At 42.3% G+C, this 15,757-nt stretch overlaps 1 protein-coding gene across 1 annotated transcript in view; it reads left to right on the forward strand.

The window, feature by feature from the left end:
* FIB4 (Plastid-lipid associated protein PAP / fibrillin family protein) overlaps nucleotides 1–15,399 on the forward strand; it is a 36,565-nt gene extending 21,166 nt beyond the window's left edge. The window contains exons 2-4 of the mRNA XM_089829931.1: nucleotides 14,052–14,285; nucleotides 14,388–14,514; nucleotides 14,620–15,399. Coding sequence (XP_089686057.1) covers nucleotides 14,052–14,285; nucleotides 14,388–14,514; nucleotides 14,620–14,834 — 576 coding nt within the window. The 3' untranslated portion in view covers nucleotides 14,835–15,399. The remainder of the gene's footprint in view (nucleotides 1–14,051; nucleotides 14,286–14,387; nucleotides 14,515–14,619) is intronic.
* Nucleotides 15,400–15,757: the final 358 nt, after the last annotated feature.

The raw sequence follows: 15,757 nt of genomic DNA on the forward strand, positions 1-15,757 counted from the left end.
TAATAAAAGTCTATAACAAATTTGTAACATATCAACCGATTTAAGAAAGATCAAACAACAGTCCATAATATTATTATGATAATAGATAGTTTCTATTATCTTTGTTTAGTATCTAATGGTTATCTATTGTAATTTTCTATAATTATTAGAATGTTTCTAATATTTAGTTTTCTGTTTCTAGAATATAATGTTTCTATTCTTTATGATTGTTTCTTAAGGAAACATCGTTTAGTCTTCTTGTATAAATTGATTGCTTGATAACTGTTAATAACAAGAAAATATTTTCCAGTTACTTCGCAATATGGTATCTTAGCCAAACTCTAAATTTTTTTGAAAATAATTATAATTTCTTGGTTGATATTTGTTACCTCTGGTTTTACCGCCAAAGGCTCAAATTCAAATCCGCGGCTTGTTCAACGGTTAGCCTAAAAAATTGTTATTTTAATGCCCCGACCTGCCAAAGTTTCTCTTCTGTCAGATTTTAGATGGATTGACGGTCGACGCGATCTCGTCATCGGAAGTTGCACGGGAGATAGTATCAGCGACATCGCGCCCGATTGACACGTGTTTGGTGGGCCCGGCGGTTGGGCTACAACGGAGGGCGAGTCGGGAAAGTTTTTCGGTGCCGCAGGCGCTATGGCGCTATCGCACGCCAACCGGAAAATCTCCATGGCGACATAGCGCCCGGCGGAGATGCTCACGTCGGCGGGCGGGTCACGTTGCCGAAAAAATGTTGCGACGGTCGGGTAAAGTTTGGCGGGCCGGAGAAAATAAACAGCGAGAGCTTCAGACAAAATATTGGGCCCCATTATGTACCTCATCTGCCCAGTTGGCGGAGCCCGGTGCCACGGCAGCGAATCAAAAGGAACCACACACAGATAGGGACATGTCATCGGTTGGGTGCTATGGCGCTATGGGAATTTAGCCTCGATTTTCCCATAGCGACATGGCGCCTGGTCGACACGTGGTCACCCTGTGAGGCCAGGTCGCAAGATTGCCTGGTGGTGTTCCGCTGGGCCAGTAAGGAACCGCCGCGTGTAACCAGGCTGGAGTCTCTATCAGTACGGTTGGCACAGTCAAGATTTATGATCTCCACCGTCGGATTTGATTGCATCAACGGATGGCGCCATCTCGCTATGGCGGAGATGCACAGATGTTATCATGGTGACATAGCGCCCATCCGTCGCGTGGCCATTCTATGGATCAAGTCTCGGGTTCACCAATCAGATGATGCCATGTGTATATGTCAGGACACGGCGTACCACAGGCCCAGTAGTTTTCAGAAGGGACGGCGAGTGAAGTACGATGTCGCTCTGATCGTCAGATCTGCAAAGATCTACGGCTGGCACTATCTCGCCATCGGGAACTGCCCGGACTTTAGCATCAGCGACATAGTGCCCGTGCGCCACGTGTCCTGGCGGGGCTGCATTTCATGCCGTCAGAAGCAGTTAGGATGGGATGACCGACAAACCAACAGGAGGACGCCACGTATTAGTGGGCCCGGCAAGTCAATAGAAACAGAGGGTTACGGGAGGTCAAGATGAGTCTTCGTGATCGTCGGATGAGAAAAGATCAACGGTAGGCGCCATGTCGCCTTAGTGAAGCTGCAAGATTTTTACCATGGCGACATCGCGCCCGATTGACACGTGTCCTCGTGGGTCCGGTTTTCGACGTGGCGATTAGCTAACGGCCAACGGTTAGATGGTAGGGTGACGTGGTTAGTTCGATAAAGACGGTCAACCGCGGAAGGACTCTCCAGGTGGCAAAACAAAGGATTACGGTTGGCCCGCGTGGCCTAGTCGGCATATAAGAAATCGGGTCGACTGATAGGCTAGGATGATTCATGAACCAAGATGCAGAGACGATCGACGTATCTTGCGATCTGATCTTCGCGATCATTTCCGACCTACTAGGAATGAATGCAGGACATAAGGACACTCCACCCATCCGGTCGATCCATCTACCATGTCAGGGAATGTTGTGGCGCCGTTTCTATCTTCTCCAGGCTCTTCTCAGAAAGAAATTTTTCTCGGTATGCAGGCCAGGATTTCAATCAGATCCCCAATTGGATTCTCAAGATGGGAAGTTAATGCCAGTAGGTAAGAAGTGAATGTAACGTGGAAATCTTCAGTTATGCCTGATCTATAAAGGCAATTTTGTGATCTGTTCTCAAGGTCGATTCTTTCTAATTTTCTCTGCTACTGCTTGCAGACTTGCAGTGTAAAACCCCTTTGTCTCTGAGCCATGTAATAGCCTGTATCATCTCTTTCAGCCATCAGTGTGAATGTGCATCACTTTGCCTCCCATTGGTGTATTGTTGAGATCAATGATCTGCATACTGTGTCTATCTTTGGCCTATTGGATAATACATAAGTGAAATCTCCTTTTCCTAGTGTCATTCGGTTGGTTTTTTCTGATCTGTATGTGATTATTGATCGATATAAGTCTGGATGTGTATGACTTTTGTATGTTATTCTGGTTTTGTAGTATATATATGGGCAGGAATGAGTCTGAACACTCTGTTTTGGTGCATCACCGCCTTAGATTAGACTAGGTAGATTTGCTTTAACGCTCTCTTTCTCCCTTTCCCTTCTGAGAATAGATAGGTGCGCCCTGACAGTAAGAGGAATCCGGCCTTCTCCGAAGACTCAACCTCGTAGTTCAAGTCCCACAGCTTGGAGGTTGTTTCCATGTTTCACTAGGTTGTCCTCGCGCATAGGCCTTGGACAAGGGTGCAAACCTAAGTGACAACAGTTTTTGGCACGCCCGGTGGGACCTATATCAGGAGATTTCATGTCTACTGGTGTCAAAAGAAGAAAGAGTTTCTGAGATTAATGCTGAAGAAGTAGTGCTGGCTTCAGTATTCAAGCCTTCAAGAGGCTGATTCATCAAGTACTTGGCGACTCTGAGCATCAACAAATCTGGTTTCAGGCCAAAGTTGCAGAAATTCATGCCCAGAGCTGAAACAAGGGCGTCTTCTAGAGGTAATTTTCAATATCAAGAACTCTCACTTTCAAGTCCTAGAAGAAGGAGGGCTAGAGCTTCATTATCACCAGTTAGAGGTGGAGTAACAATCAATATACCTGTGAGATCTGTCTCTACTCCTACTGTCCGAACTCAGCCTAGATTGCCATCAGCACTCATCAATAGAACACTTGTTTATATGGCACAGCCAAGAGTTCATCCTTTTGCCACCTTTAATGGTGGAAGTCCTCTGTTGTTAGCCCAAAGACACGATATACCAGTAGCTGCACTAAAAAGCATACCTGATTTTACTAGTGAAACTTCTATTTCCCCCCTAGAGCATATCCAAGAGGTAGCGAATGTCTGCAATATTCATGGTATTACAGAAGATGATGTTGCTGTCATACTTCTAGCCTCATCTTTAAAAGGAAAAGCATTACAGTGGTATAGAGGCTTAGCTCATGGTTCCATAATTGATTGGGATGGACTAGGAGCAGGATTATGCAAACATTTTGAGGATAAGAGTGACCATTTGTCACTATTAGAGCAGCTGACTACAATAAAAAGAGCCCCCCATGAATGTATGACTGATTTTAATTACAGATTCCAAAAGACATGGGATAGAATACCTACTATAGTGAAACCTACCCCTGGTAATGCCTTCTTGCATTACCTTAGAGCTTTTAACAGTGATATTGCCACCACAATCCAAACTATGGGAGGAGATACATTACCTAATGCTTATGAGACAGCCATAAAAGCTGAGAACATTCTAATACAAGGAGGAAAGTTGGCTCCAAGGCCTCCTATGCCTTTCTTTCCTGATGTTCCCAACCACCAACCAGCAATAGCCCCTCTCCCTACAATTTCTACATCACAAGCCCTTACTCCAGTTCCCCAAGCTTCCACATCCTCAAACGGAATAGATGAACTCAAGGAAATGCTCCAAGGTCTAGTACTGAACGCAAATAAAAGAGAAAAGACCCTGGATAAAAAATTACAAGAGCAGGGGAGGGAGTTGAAGGACCAAGGGAAGAGACTAGAGGATAGTTTTTCTCTAATACAAAAGATGAGTAACAAGGTGGTGGCCTTAGAAAGACAGCAGGCCCAAGGTGGCAAGCCTCCCCAATTGCAATATCAGGCTCCAAGTGGTGGCAGGCCTCCTAATCAGTGGAATAGCTCTTTTGATCAGAATAGGCAGAATAGTCATGCTTCTGCTTCAAGCTCAAATCAGAACAGAGCTATAGTCCCTCAAAATAACTTGGCCCAAGACCAAGATTTTTGTCCCTCATGTAACTATTCTTATACCTACTGCCTATGTCAGAAAGCAGAATCTTATTTGGCCCTAACTGTCCAGGAGTCCACGGTAAAGCAATCACACAAAGAAGATCATCCCAAGGAGGCCTCATATGTTCAGAGGCAGGGTGATTGCTCTTTTATGAATCACCAGATGGAGGAACATTGTAATGTAAACCAGGACTCCGTTGCTCATAACACAAGAAGCAAGAAGAGAGCTATGGAACATGCTGCTCCTCCTTCTCCTAAGCAGGCCTCAACTTCAAGTGTTATACCTAACACACAAACAGCAAATGAGCAGACAAACACTTCACAACAGCAAAAGCAAGGTCCGAGAAATGAGGACGCAAGTGATCCTTTTGTTGCCCCATCTCAACCTCTTGTAAGTGCAGCCCCCAAAGTTTCTACCAAAATCCCTAGTGCCCCATTAAGTGTGGTAGAGCAAATGAAGAAGACCAATGTAAACATTTCCATGTGGGATGCTGTTGCTACCATACCAATGCAGAGGAAGATGCTGCAGCAAGAATTGGAAAGGATTGAGCCCAAGGATCAGTCATCTACCATGGAGAGTGCCACTAGTTTAGTACAACCAGCAAGAGATGTGGAGGCAAATAAAAAGGTTAGACCTCCTCCATTTTATGTTTCTTTGATTATAGGGGGCAAATTAGTCCATAATTGCATGATAGATTCGGGGGCTAGCAGCTCAGTAATGCCTAGGTGTGTTGCTGATGCTTTAGGGATGAAATATGAGCCTATTGTTAGGAATGTGTTACAACTAGATGGGAGTACTGTCAAAACCGTAGGCATCCTTAGAAGTGTGGAAATGGCCCTACATGCATGCCCTGGTTGTACTGTGATTCAAGACATATCTGTTGCTGAGGTTAAGCCCTATTTTGCCATCTGTCTTTCGAGAGACTTCACTGCTCAAATTGGTGGATTCATATCTGCTGATTGGTCTTACATGTCATTTAAGACCAGATATGGGGCCAATGCTTCAATAAGAGCAGAACCTCAAGCCCTTCATCACACTGAACCCTACACTCCCAACTTCATCAATATGAATTGCCCTATCCTAGAGGTGAACGAAAATAACATAGTAAACGAGCCTGTCACTTCCATAGCAGAGATTCCTGATTTCTTCTTGGATGAGTGGGCAAATACATGTCAGTTTGAACCTATGTCGAAAACCCTTGAGACAGGCCTTAGTACATATTGCATAATAGAGAAAGAGGTTCAAGTTCCTGACCTTGTTAGGACTAATGATGACATAAATGGAGTATGGAGTATGTACTTTGGTGGCTCAAGGAATAGAAATGGATCAGGGGCTGGTGTTATGTTGATCTCTCCTACACAAATAAGATACTACTTCTCTTTTAGGTTCCAATTCAGTTGTACCAATAATGTGGCCGAGTATGAATCCTTGATCCAAGGTCTCCTACTTGCCCAAAAGAGGGGAATTCAAGCCTTGAAAGTATATGGGGACAGCGAGTTGGTAGTGAACCAAATGAGAAATCAGAATATCACCAAAAATGGCCTGCTCAAGTCTTATAAACATAGAGTCTGGGATTTGCTTGAGGGTTTCAATGCATTTAACATTCAAAGCATTCCTAGGAAAGAAAATAAACATGCTGACAGACTTGCAGCAGTGGGTGCATCTTATGATGTGCCAGGGAATCTTGAGGAAGAAAAGAAACAACAAATAAGGGTAGTGGTGAGGCCTGCTGTTCCTGATAATAATACTCATTGGCAAGTGTTCGAGTCTGATGAGCAAATTGTGAGCTTCTTACAGAATGAAGCAGAATTTTCAGGGAGAAATCAGCTAAGACTACAAGATCAATATGGTGATCAGATCATTCATCTCAGTTCCAACAAGCTGCCCAAGGGTCTCATTACCTTGGAAGGCGTCTTTAATCCTGATGATCAAACAAGAGGCAAAGGGATGAATCTAGCTGCAGAAAAGGATGACCATGCCCTAGTTACTATTGCTGATGGAAAATCTCTTAACATGGGGAAGGTATGTTCTAAAGCTGAGCAAGAAGATTTCATTCATCTATGTCAAGAATTTAGTGATGTATTCGCTTGGACATATGATGATTTAAAGGGGTTCGACCCTAGTTTGTTTCAGCATACCATAGATTTAGTTGATAGGGTCAAACCAGTAAGGCAAAAACAGAGGCCAGTGAATCCCAAGATTGAACCTTTAATGAGGAAATAACCATCCAAACTGATTGAGGCTAACATAATTTTTCCCATCAAACACTCATCATGGGTAGCTAACCTTGTCCCTGTGAGGAAGAAGAATGGAGAAATCAGATTGTGTGTGGACTTTAGGGATCTCAATCAGGCTTCCCTTAAAGATCACCATCCTCTCCCTTCTATGGAGCAAATTCTGTCCAAGGTCAGTGGGTCAAGGAGATTCTCTTTTCTTGATGGGTTTTCTGGTTATAACCAAGTGCTGGTTAAAGAGTCTGATAGATACAAGACAGCATTTACTACTAAATGGGGCACCTATGCTTATTGCAAAATGCCATTTGGATTAACAAATGCAGGTGCCACATTCCAAAAGGCAATGGAGGTAGCTTTCAGAAGATTAATTGACAAGTTTGTCTTGGTATACCTTGATGATATAACTGTGTATTCCAAGAATGTGGAGGATCATCTTGATCATTTGAGACAAGTATTTCTAAGATGTAGAGAGTTTGGGGTATCTCTCAACCCAGCCAAATGTGTCCTTGCTACAAACCAGGGAAAACTATTGGGACACATTGTATCTAAGGATGGATTGACCGTTGATCCAGAAAGAACAAAAGCAATACTTGCCCTTCCTCTCCCTAAACACAAGAAAGGGCTACAAAGTTTCCTTGGTAGGATAAATTTTGTAAGAAGGTTTATTCCTAATCTTGCCACCATGGTGAAACCCCTTACAGCCATGCTCAAGAAAGATATGGTCTTCTCATGGACCAAGGAGGGGAAGGAGAGTTTTGAAAAGATCAAGGCAGCCATAGCATCGGCCCCTACCCTCATGAACCCAAAATTTGAGAAAGATTTCATCCTCTACACCTCAGGTGGTGAGTCAAGTATCTCCGCTGTCTTGACCCAAACAAATGACAAGAATGAGGAGCAGCCCATAGCCTTCTTTAGTGAAGGGCTTAAGGAATATGAAGATAAGTATAGCTTTGTTGAGAAGCAAGCCCTTGTAGTCATTAGAGCCTTGAAGAAGTTCAGACACCTCTTATCCCATAATAAGATCCATTTGTTGGTACCCCATGCAAGTGTAAAAGACTTCCTGTTAAACAAAGATGTCAGTGAGAAGAGAGCTGGATGGATCACTAGGGTAATGGAATATGATGTTGACATTCAGATTACCAAATTGGTAAGAGGAAGAGGATTATGTAAAGAAATGTTATCAGATCAGAACTCAGATGAAGAAGTTGCCATGGTGATAGCAGAGCAGCAGGAGGAAAGGTACGCTGACGGTCCAAGGAGCTGGATAAATGACATGAAGAATTTCTTATTAGGGAATGGATACCCTCAGGGATTGGACAGAACTAAAAGAAGACAATATAGACTACAATCCATTCCCTATGTTGTGATTGACAATATCCTATTCAGGAGGGATTTTAATGGGACCCTGTTGAGGTGTGTTGAAGAGGATCAGGCTGAAAGGGTGATTAGAGAACTCCATGATGGCCCTGATGGCGGCCACTTCTCTGCAAGAACAACCGCTATGAAGATCATGAGGGCTGGATATTATTGGCCATCTCTGTTCCATGATTGTTACAGGTATGTGAGGAAATGTGAGAAATGTGCTTTTTTCTCAGGCAAACAGAGACTTGTAGCTCTTCCTCTTCATCCTATTCAGGTGGATCAGCCCTTCACTCAGTGGGGGTTGGATTTTATAGGCCCCATTAATCCTCCATCTAGTGCAGGTCATAAATGGATCTTGGCTGCTACTAATTATTTCACTAGATGGACAGAGGCAGTTGCCTTGAAGGATGCCACAGAGCCATCAGTTGTTGAATTCCTTGATGGAATTGTATCTAGATTTGGTGCTCCTTCTACTATCATCTCAGATAATGCCAAGTCTTTTGTTGGAACCCAAATTTGTGCATGGGCCATGAATCACAATATCTACCTGAGCACATCATCGAACTACTATCCTCAGGGTAATGGTTTGGCTGAATCTTCCAACAAGAATCTGATCAGAATTATGAAGAGGACAATAGAAGACAATCAGAGGACCTGGCACAAGAAATTAAGGACTGCTCTGTGGGCTGATAGGATAACACCCAAGAGATCTATTGGGAATTCACCTTTTGTGCTAGTATATGGTAGGGAAGCTAGACTCCCAATCTCATTGGAGTTCCCATCCTTGGAGTTGGCTCATCAGCTGGAACTGGTTGAAGATGATGCCATGTCAGTAAGAATGGCAGAACTAATTGAGTTGGAAGAAAAGAGAAACAAAGCCATGAAAACTCTAGAGATTCACCAGCAACAGATGAAGAGGAATTTTGACAAGAAGGCAAGGGCCAGAATCTTCAGAGAGGGAGATTTAGTTCTCAAGTGGGACTCAGACAGAGCAAAACCAGGAAGGCACTCCAAATTTGACCCATTATGGAGTGGCCCTTATCTGATTTCCAGTTGCAAACAGGCCAACGCATTCCAACTAAGCAGGCCAAGTGGTGAAATTCTACCCATTCCAGTCAATGGGATCTATCTGAAGCCCTGTTTATGAAGGGTTGTGAATCCATGTACATAGTTAATCCAGTTGCTTCCTGCTTGTTTCTGTTTTGCAATAAGTGCACGAGCACATGGCTCTCTTCGTGAGTCATTTTTGACATGTCTCACACTGCTGAGGAGGTCCTGTTTTTTTTGTTTCCAATCATAGAAGCAGAGCTAGAACCTTAAGGGTTTTTAATGTTTTGATTTCCTCTTTAAGGGTTAGGGTTCTTGCAGCTCTCAGCTTTGTGCCTCCTGGTCCTCTTTCCGACTCCATAGCCCAATGGATCATTCTCAGGCACTGGTCATGCATTGAGCAGGCTCATGCCCCCTGCGAGTTGCCAGAAGTGTTACCTCTGGTTTTACCGCCAAAGACTCAAATTCAAATCCGCGGCTTGTTCAACGGTTAGCCTAAAAAATTGTTATTTTAATGCCCCGACCCGCCAAAGTTTCTCTTCCGTCAGATTTTAGATGGATTGACGGTCGGCGCGATCTCGTCATCGGAAGTTGCACGGGAGATAGTATCAGCGACATTGCGCCCGATTGACACGTGTTTGGTGGGCCCGGCGGTTGGGCTACAACGGAGGGCGGGTCGGGAAAGTTTTTCGGCGCCGCAGGCGCTATGGCGCTATCGCACGCCAACCGGAAAATCTCCATGGCGACAGCGCCCGGCGGAGATGCTCACGTCGGCGGGCGGGTCACGTTGCCGAAAAAATGTTGCGACGGTCGGGTAAAGTTTGGCGGGCCGGAGAAAATAAACAGCGAGAGCTTCAGACAAAATATTGGGCCCCATTATGTACCTCATCTGCCCAGTTGGTGGAGCCCGGTGCCACGACAGCGAATCAAAAGGAACCACGCACAGATAGGGACATGTCATCGGTTGGGCGCTATGGCGCTATGGGAATTTAGCCTCGATTTTCCCATAGCGACATGGCGCCTGGTCGACACGTGGTCACCCTGTGAGGCCAGGTCGCAAGATTGCCTGGTGGTGTTCCGCTGGGCCAGTAAGGAACCGCCGCATGTAACCAGGCTGGAGTCTCTATCAGTACGGTTGGCACAGTCAAGATTTATGATCTCCACCGTCGGATTTGATTGCATCAACGGATGGCGCCATCTCGCTATGGCGGAGATGCGCAGATGTTATCATGGCGACATAGCACCCATCCGCCGCATGGCCATTCTATGGATCAAGTCTCGGGTTCACCAATCAGATGATGCCATGTGTATATGTCAAGACACGGCGTACCACGGGCCCAGTAGTTTTTAGAAGGGACGGCGAGTGAAGTACGATGTCGCTCTGATCGTCAAATCTGCAAAGATCTACGGCTGGCGCTATCTCACCATCGGGAACTGCCCGGACTTTAGCATCAGCGACATAGCGCCCGTGCGCCACGTGTCCTGGCGAGGCTGCATTTCATGCCGTCAGAAGCAGTTAGGATGGGATGACCGACAAACCAACAGGAGGACGCCACGTATTAGCGGGCCCGGCGAATCAATAGAAACAGAGGGTTACGGGAGGTCAAGACGAGTCTTCGTGATCGTCGGATGAGAAAAGATCAACGGTAGGCGCCATGTCGCCTTAGTGAAGCTGCAAGATTTTTACCATGGTGACATCGCGCCCGATTGACACGTGTCCTCGCGGGTCCGGGTTTCGACGTGGCAATTAGCTAACGGCCAGCGGTTAGATGGTAGGGTGACGCGGTTAGTTCGATGAAGGCAGTCAACCACGGAAGGACTCTCCAGGTGGCAAAACAAAGGATTACGGTTGGCCCGCGTGGCCTAGTCGGCATATAAGAAATCGGGTCGACTGATAGGCTAGGATGATTCATGAACCAAGATGCAAAGACGATCGACGTATCTTGCGATCTGATCTTCACGATCATTTCCGACCTACCAGGAATGAATGCAGGACATAAGGACACTCCACCCATCCGGTCGATCCATCTACCATGTCAAGGAATGTTGTGGCGCCGTTTCTATCTTCTCCAGGCTCTTCTCAGAAAGAAATTTTTCTCGGTATGCAGGCCAGGATTTCAATCAGATCCCCGATTGGATTCTCAAGATGGGAAGTTAATGCCAGTAGTTAAGAAGTGAATGTAACGTGGAAATCTTCAGTTATGCTTGATCTATAAAGGCAATTTTGTGATCTGTTCTCAAGGTCGATTCTTTCTGATTTTCTCTGCTACTGCTTGCAGACTTGCAGTGTAAAACCCCTTTGTCTCTGAGCCATGTAATAGCCTGTATCATCTCTTTCAGCCATCAGTGTGAATGTGCATCACTTTGCCTCCCATTGGTGTATTGTTGAGATCAATGATCTGCATACTATGTCTATCTTTGGCCTATTGGATAATACATAAGTGAAATCTCCTTTTCCTAGTGTCATTCGGTTGGTTTTTTCTGATCTGTATGTGATTATTGATCGATATAAGTCTGGATGTGTATGAATTTTGTATGTTATTCTGGTTTTGTAGTATATATATGGGCAGGAATGAGTCTGAACACTCTGTTTTGGTGCATCACCGCCTTAGATTAGACTAGGTAGATTTGCTTTAACGCTCTCTTTCTCCCTTTCCCTTCTGAGAATAGATAGGTGCGCCTTGACAGTAAGAGGAAGCCGGCCTTCTCCGAAGACTCAACCTCGTAGTTCAAGTCCCACAGCTTGGAGGTTGTTTCCATGTTTCACTAGGTTGTCCTCGCGCATAGGCCTTGGACAAGGGTGCAAACCTAGGTGACAACAATATTATCTGCCTTTTATTTTCAAAATTATTTACATGCATATTTGCTTCCAACTCTCTTTATAATCCGACTAGGGTTTCCATTTTGAGAGATCTGAATCCACCGACTTTTAGTTCGGTTCTGCAATCCCTTTCTGTCCAGATCCGTTTGGTTTTTTTGTACATTTCCACTATTTTTTGTAGTTTTTTTGCAGTAGGGCCGTTTTTGTTCAAAACCCTAATTTTTTGTATTGGATCAATTTTTTTTAGATATTGTTGATGGGTTTTTTGGTTGTTTATTTTTTCTGGGTGCCTCAATTTTCGAGCCAGCCAATTCAAAAACCGACAACATATTCATTCTAGGTTTTTCGAGCTCTCATCTGGGTCACCCTTCAAATTTTTTGGGTCTCTACTTTTTGAGGGTTGCATATACTTGCATGTTGTTTGCATAAGTTGATTTACTATGCAAATTCTCATGTTTTGCCTCCCTTCAAAATTCTGATGGCTTTTTATAATTTTTTCCCTCAAATATATTTCTTATGGGTTTTCATATTTTTTTCCCTAAAAAAAATTTCTTATGGGTTTGTCTAAAATTTCTTCTATATTTTGCAAAGTTTGGTGGGATTCCTTTGTGGGTTTGTAATGTTTTTCTCAAAATTTATTTGTTGGGTTTAACCGTTTTTCCTATAAAATGAAGCTTTATATTATCAAGTTTTGATTGATTTTAAACCTAAAAATTATGTTAGGTTTTGATTGATTTTTCACCCCAAAAATCATGTTCGGTTTTTTCGATTTTCTCCTAATAATCATGGCTTTTTGGGGTTTGATTTGGAGCATTATGGTCATCTGCAAAGTTTTGGAGCATTATCCAAATATCATCAGCAGTCTTCTCAGCAGACATCCTCTGCTCCAGATTCAAAAGGCTTCTGGAAAAAGAACATTCAATGCAACTATCGCCACAAGTATGGGCACATGAAGGTTGAATGTTAGAAGCACTTAGCTGCCCTATCTAAGCAATATGGTTTGCAATCCATAGCGAACAGTGCGGAGCCCCTTGAGCAGACAGAATCTGCCTTTTACACTTTTTGACAACTTCGTGCTCAAGATAGATTAACCATTAAGGGAGGGTATTGTGATAATAGATAGTTTCTATTGTCTCTATTTAGTATCTAATGGTCATCTATTGTAATCTTCTGTAAATATTAGAATGTTTCTAATATTTAGTTTTCTGTTTCTAGAATATAATGTTTCTATTCTTTATGATTGTTTTTTAAGGAAACATTGTCTAGTCTTCTTGTATAAATTGATCTCTTGATCACTGTTAATAACAAACAAATATTTTCCAATTACTCATAATAAATAGTCCTCTAATTCCCTATGTATTTTCTAAATAATTGGTTTTGGATCAGTACGAGATTATTGGAAGGTCACAAACAAACAATTGCCTATATGTGTAGTAATCTACAAATCTCTAGAATGCACCTGCATCAGACTGATACACAGATTGGGTTTTGCTGGACTAAATTAGGAGAAAAAAATGTAATTGGAATTCGCTTCAGACCAAAAAATCAAAATACCACCTGGTTATCACATACGGATTGACTCTAACCAGTGATCTTCCGGAAGATGGATGTCAGTTGATGTCTTTAGTGTCCGTACCCACCCCTTCGGTCCAAAAGAAGTCCACAAAACATGATTTTGCCCTTATGGATGATTTTAAAGCGAACTCTTACATTTTTTGGCTTAAGTACTTGCTCAACGAATTTTGAATATTTTGTTAAGATATCTCAAATATATGATAGATTATATCCCATTATTACTACTATGTAACTTGTCGACAGATCAAGGTAGGAGATAAAATAATAACAGAAAACAAAGAGCAAATAGGATCAAGCATACCTTCGGTTGCCATGGTGTTAAATTGTAAATCAAAAGTTTCCTAGAACATTCTTTGGACATGGCAATTTCTACCTTTCGTATGAAATTGGTGAAGATTTAATCTTCTGTTCATTAATTTTCTCTTTAGCTTATCAAAAAAATTGAATCCCTGTTCTTGCAATCTGATTACACTTAAATTAGGTCTACAATAACTGCTGTAATTGAATGGTCCAGCTTCATGATATAAACATCATAATGCCTAGAAACAACATTTGTTTGCTTCCGTTGCAGGATATTTGACTTCCCATGCTTTATCTAGTTCATGATGTGGTAAATGCGATAAGTGATCTTACTATCATATTCATTCTCTTGTAGAGGAAACTTGAAATTTAGAACAATAACAATGATAAGGTAGCAATATCACAATTTGACTTGCTGTGGAAATTATCTCATACTTATCAATGATAAGATGTCATGCAGAGTGCTGTTGCTGGGTTGGATAGAGGGCTCATTGCAAATGAAGTGGATGTGATGGCTGTAGACACTCCTGCGAGGGAACTTGAAGCTTCAGGAAGCACAGTTGACCTTTCTACAGATCTTGATAAACTGCAGGGAAGATGGCGATTAGTCTACAGCAGCGCCTTTGCATCTGGCAGTCTTGGTGGACTTCGTCCAGGACCCCCTACAGGAAGGCTTCCACTGACTTTAGGCCAGGTGCTCTCAATAGAAGATGAGTCAATGAATTTCTTTCAACTCTTGTGGTTGTTGATATTTTATTGGACTTGTGGGCCTCTTAACTTTGTATTTGTCTAATAGGTCTTTCAACGGATAGATGTTGTTCGAAGAGAGTTTGATAACATTGTGAACCTTCAGATTGGCACACTTTGGCCACTTCCACCAATTGAAGTTACTGCAACTTTGGCCCACACATTTGAACTCATAGGTGTGTTTCCCCTTGTAGAAAGCAATTCTCTGTCAGTTCTAGTTCAGTGTTCCACCTATTGTACTGGGTTTGTTTGATTTACACTCTTTAACTTTTATGCATTAGATTCTGCAAACATCAGAATAATCTTCGAAAGGACTATTGTCCAACCATTGGGTGGCTTATCACAACTCCCCCAAGTTCAGCTACCTGAAATACCAGAAATTTTCAGGCCCCCATCTAGTCTACGAAGTGGCGAGTTCAAAGTCACATTTTTGGATGACGATCTGCGAATTACTCGTGGTGATCGTGGAGAACTTCGAGTCTTCTTGAAATCATAAAAATCAGGTTCATTGCCTGCTCTGTAGCATGTAAACCATATACAAGGAAGGAGCATTTTTGACATTTTGGAATTGCATTCCACACTAATACAGCCATCTTTCTGTGGCCCATGCAAACCTCTTGAAACATGAATATAAAGGTCCAGCAAATGTCACCGCTTATAAAACAATATAAGGATTTTTAGAGAGCAGATATGGAGTACAAGGAGTGCTCCTTTATGTATTTCTTCATAATTCTAAAAAGTTAAGCTACTTATGTGCATATCATGATTCTGCTTGTAAATAAACATGACTAGTCCTGAAATACCTTATTGTGGTCATTAATGTGGCATTCTTGTATTCAGAACTGGACCAGAGGATGTTACACGACCGAGCTCTTCATTTCGGGTTCTTTTACAGCATATTTTCTCTTCTTGAAGATGTCTTCCCAATCCCCTCATAGGACTGCATGACAATACTCTGACATTTTTTTCCAGAAGATCTAAATCAACACTGAAGACATGTATGTTAGTAATTGCCTATTGATAAAATGCACAGGCATTATAAAGTTAATCGATTCACTGCATTTGAGCTCCCCTTATCAGTACTTGCCCAAAAACTAAGTACTATTTCAACATTTTATGAATTTCAAGTATTAACTAGTGATTAAAATAATTACTTTGAACCAATTACAATTTATCATATTATATATTTTGTTATGCTTATATTCTTCCTATATATAAATGTTTGTTTTTTCAAGTTTAAAAAATAGAAAAATTATTTTCCAAATGTTTGATTGGTCAAATTCATTTGAGTCTTATATGGTAATAATTCTTTTTTATAACTACAAAGTATCCATAAACTTTGTATAAGTTATAATTTAGCATTATATATTTATTCTTATTCATATTTCTATGTTAATTTTTTAAAATTATATTTTAAAA

Source organism: Cupressus sempervirens, chromosome 1 (genome assembly GCF_028749045.1).
Source record: "Cupressus sempervirens isolate cs-2001-9-10 chromosome 1, ASM2874904v1, whole genome shotgun sequence".
Lineage (NCBI taxonomy): Eukaryota > Viridiplantae > Streptophyta > Pinopsida > Cupressales > Cupressaceae > Cupressus > Cupressus sempervirens.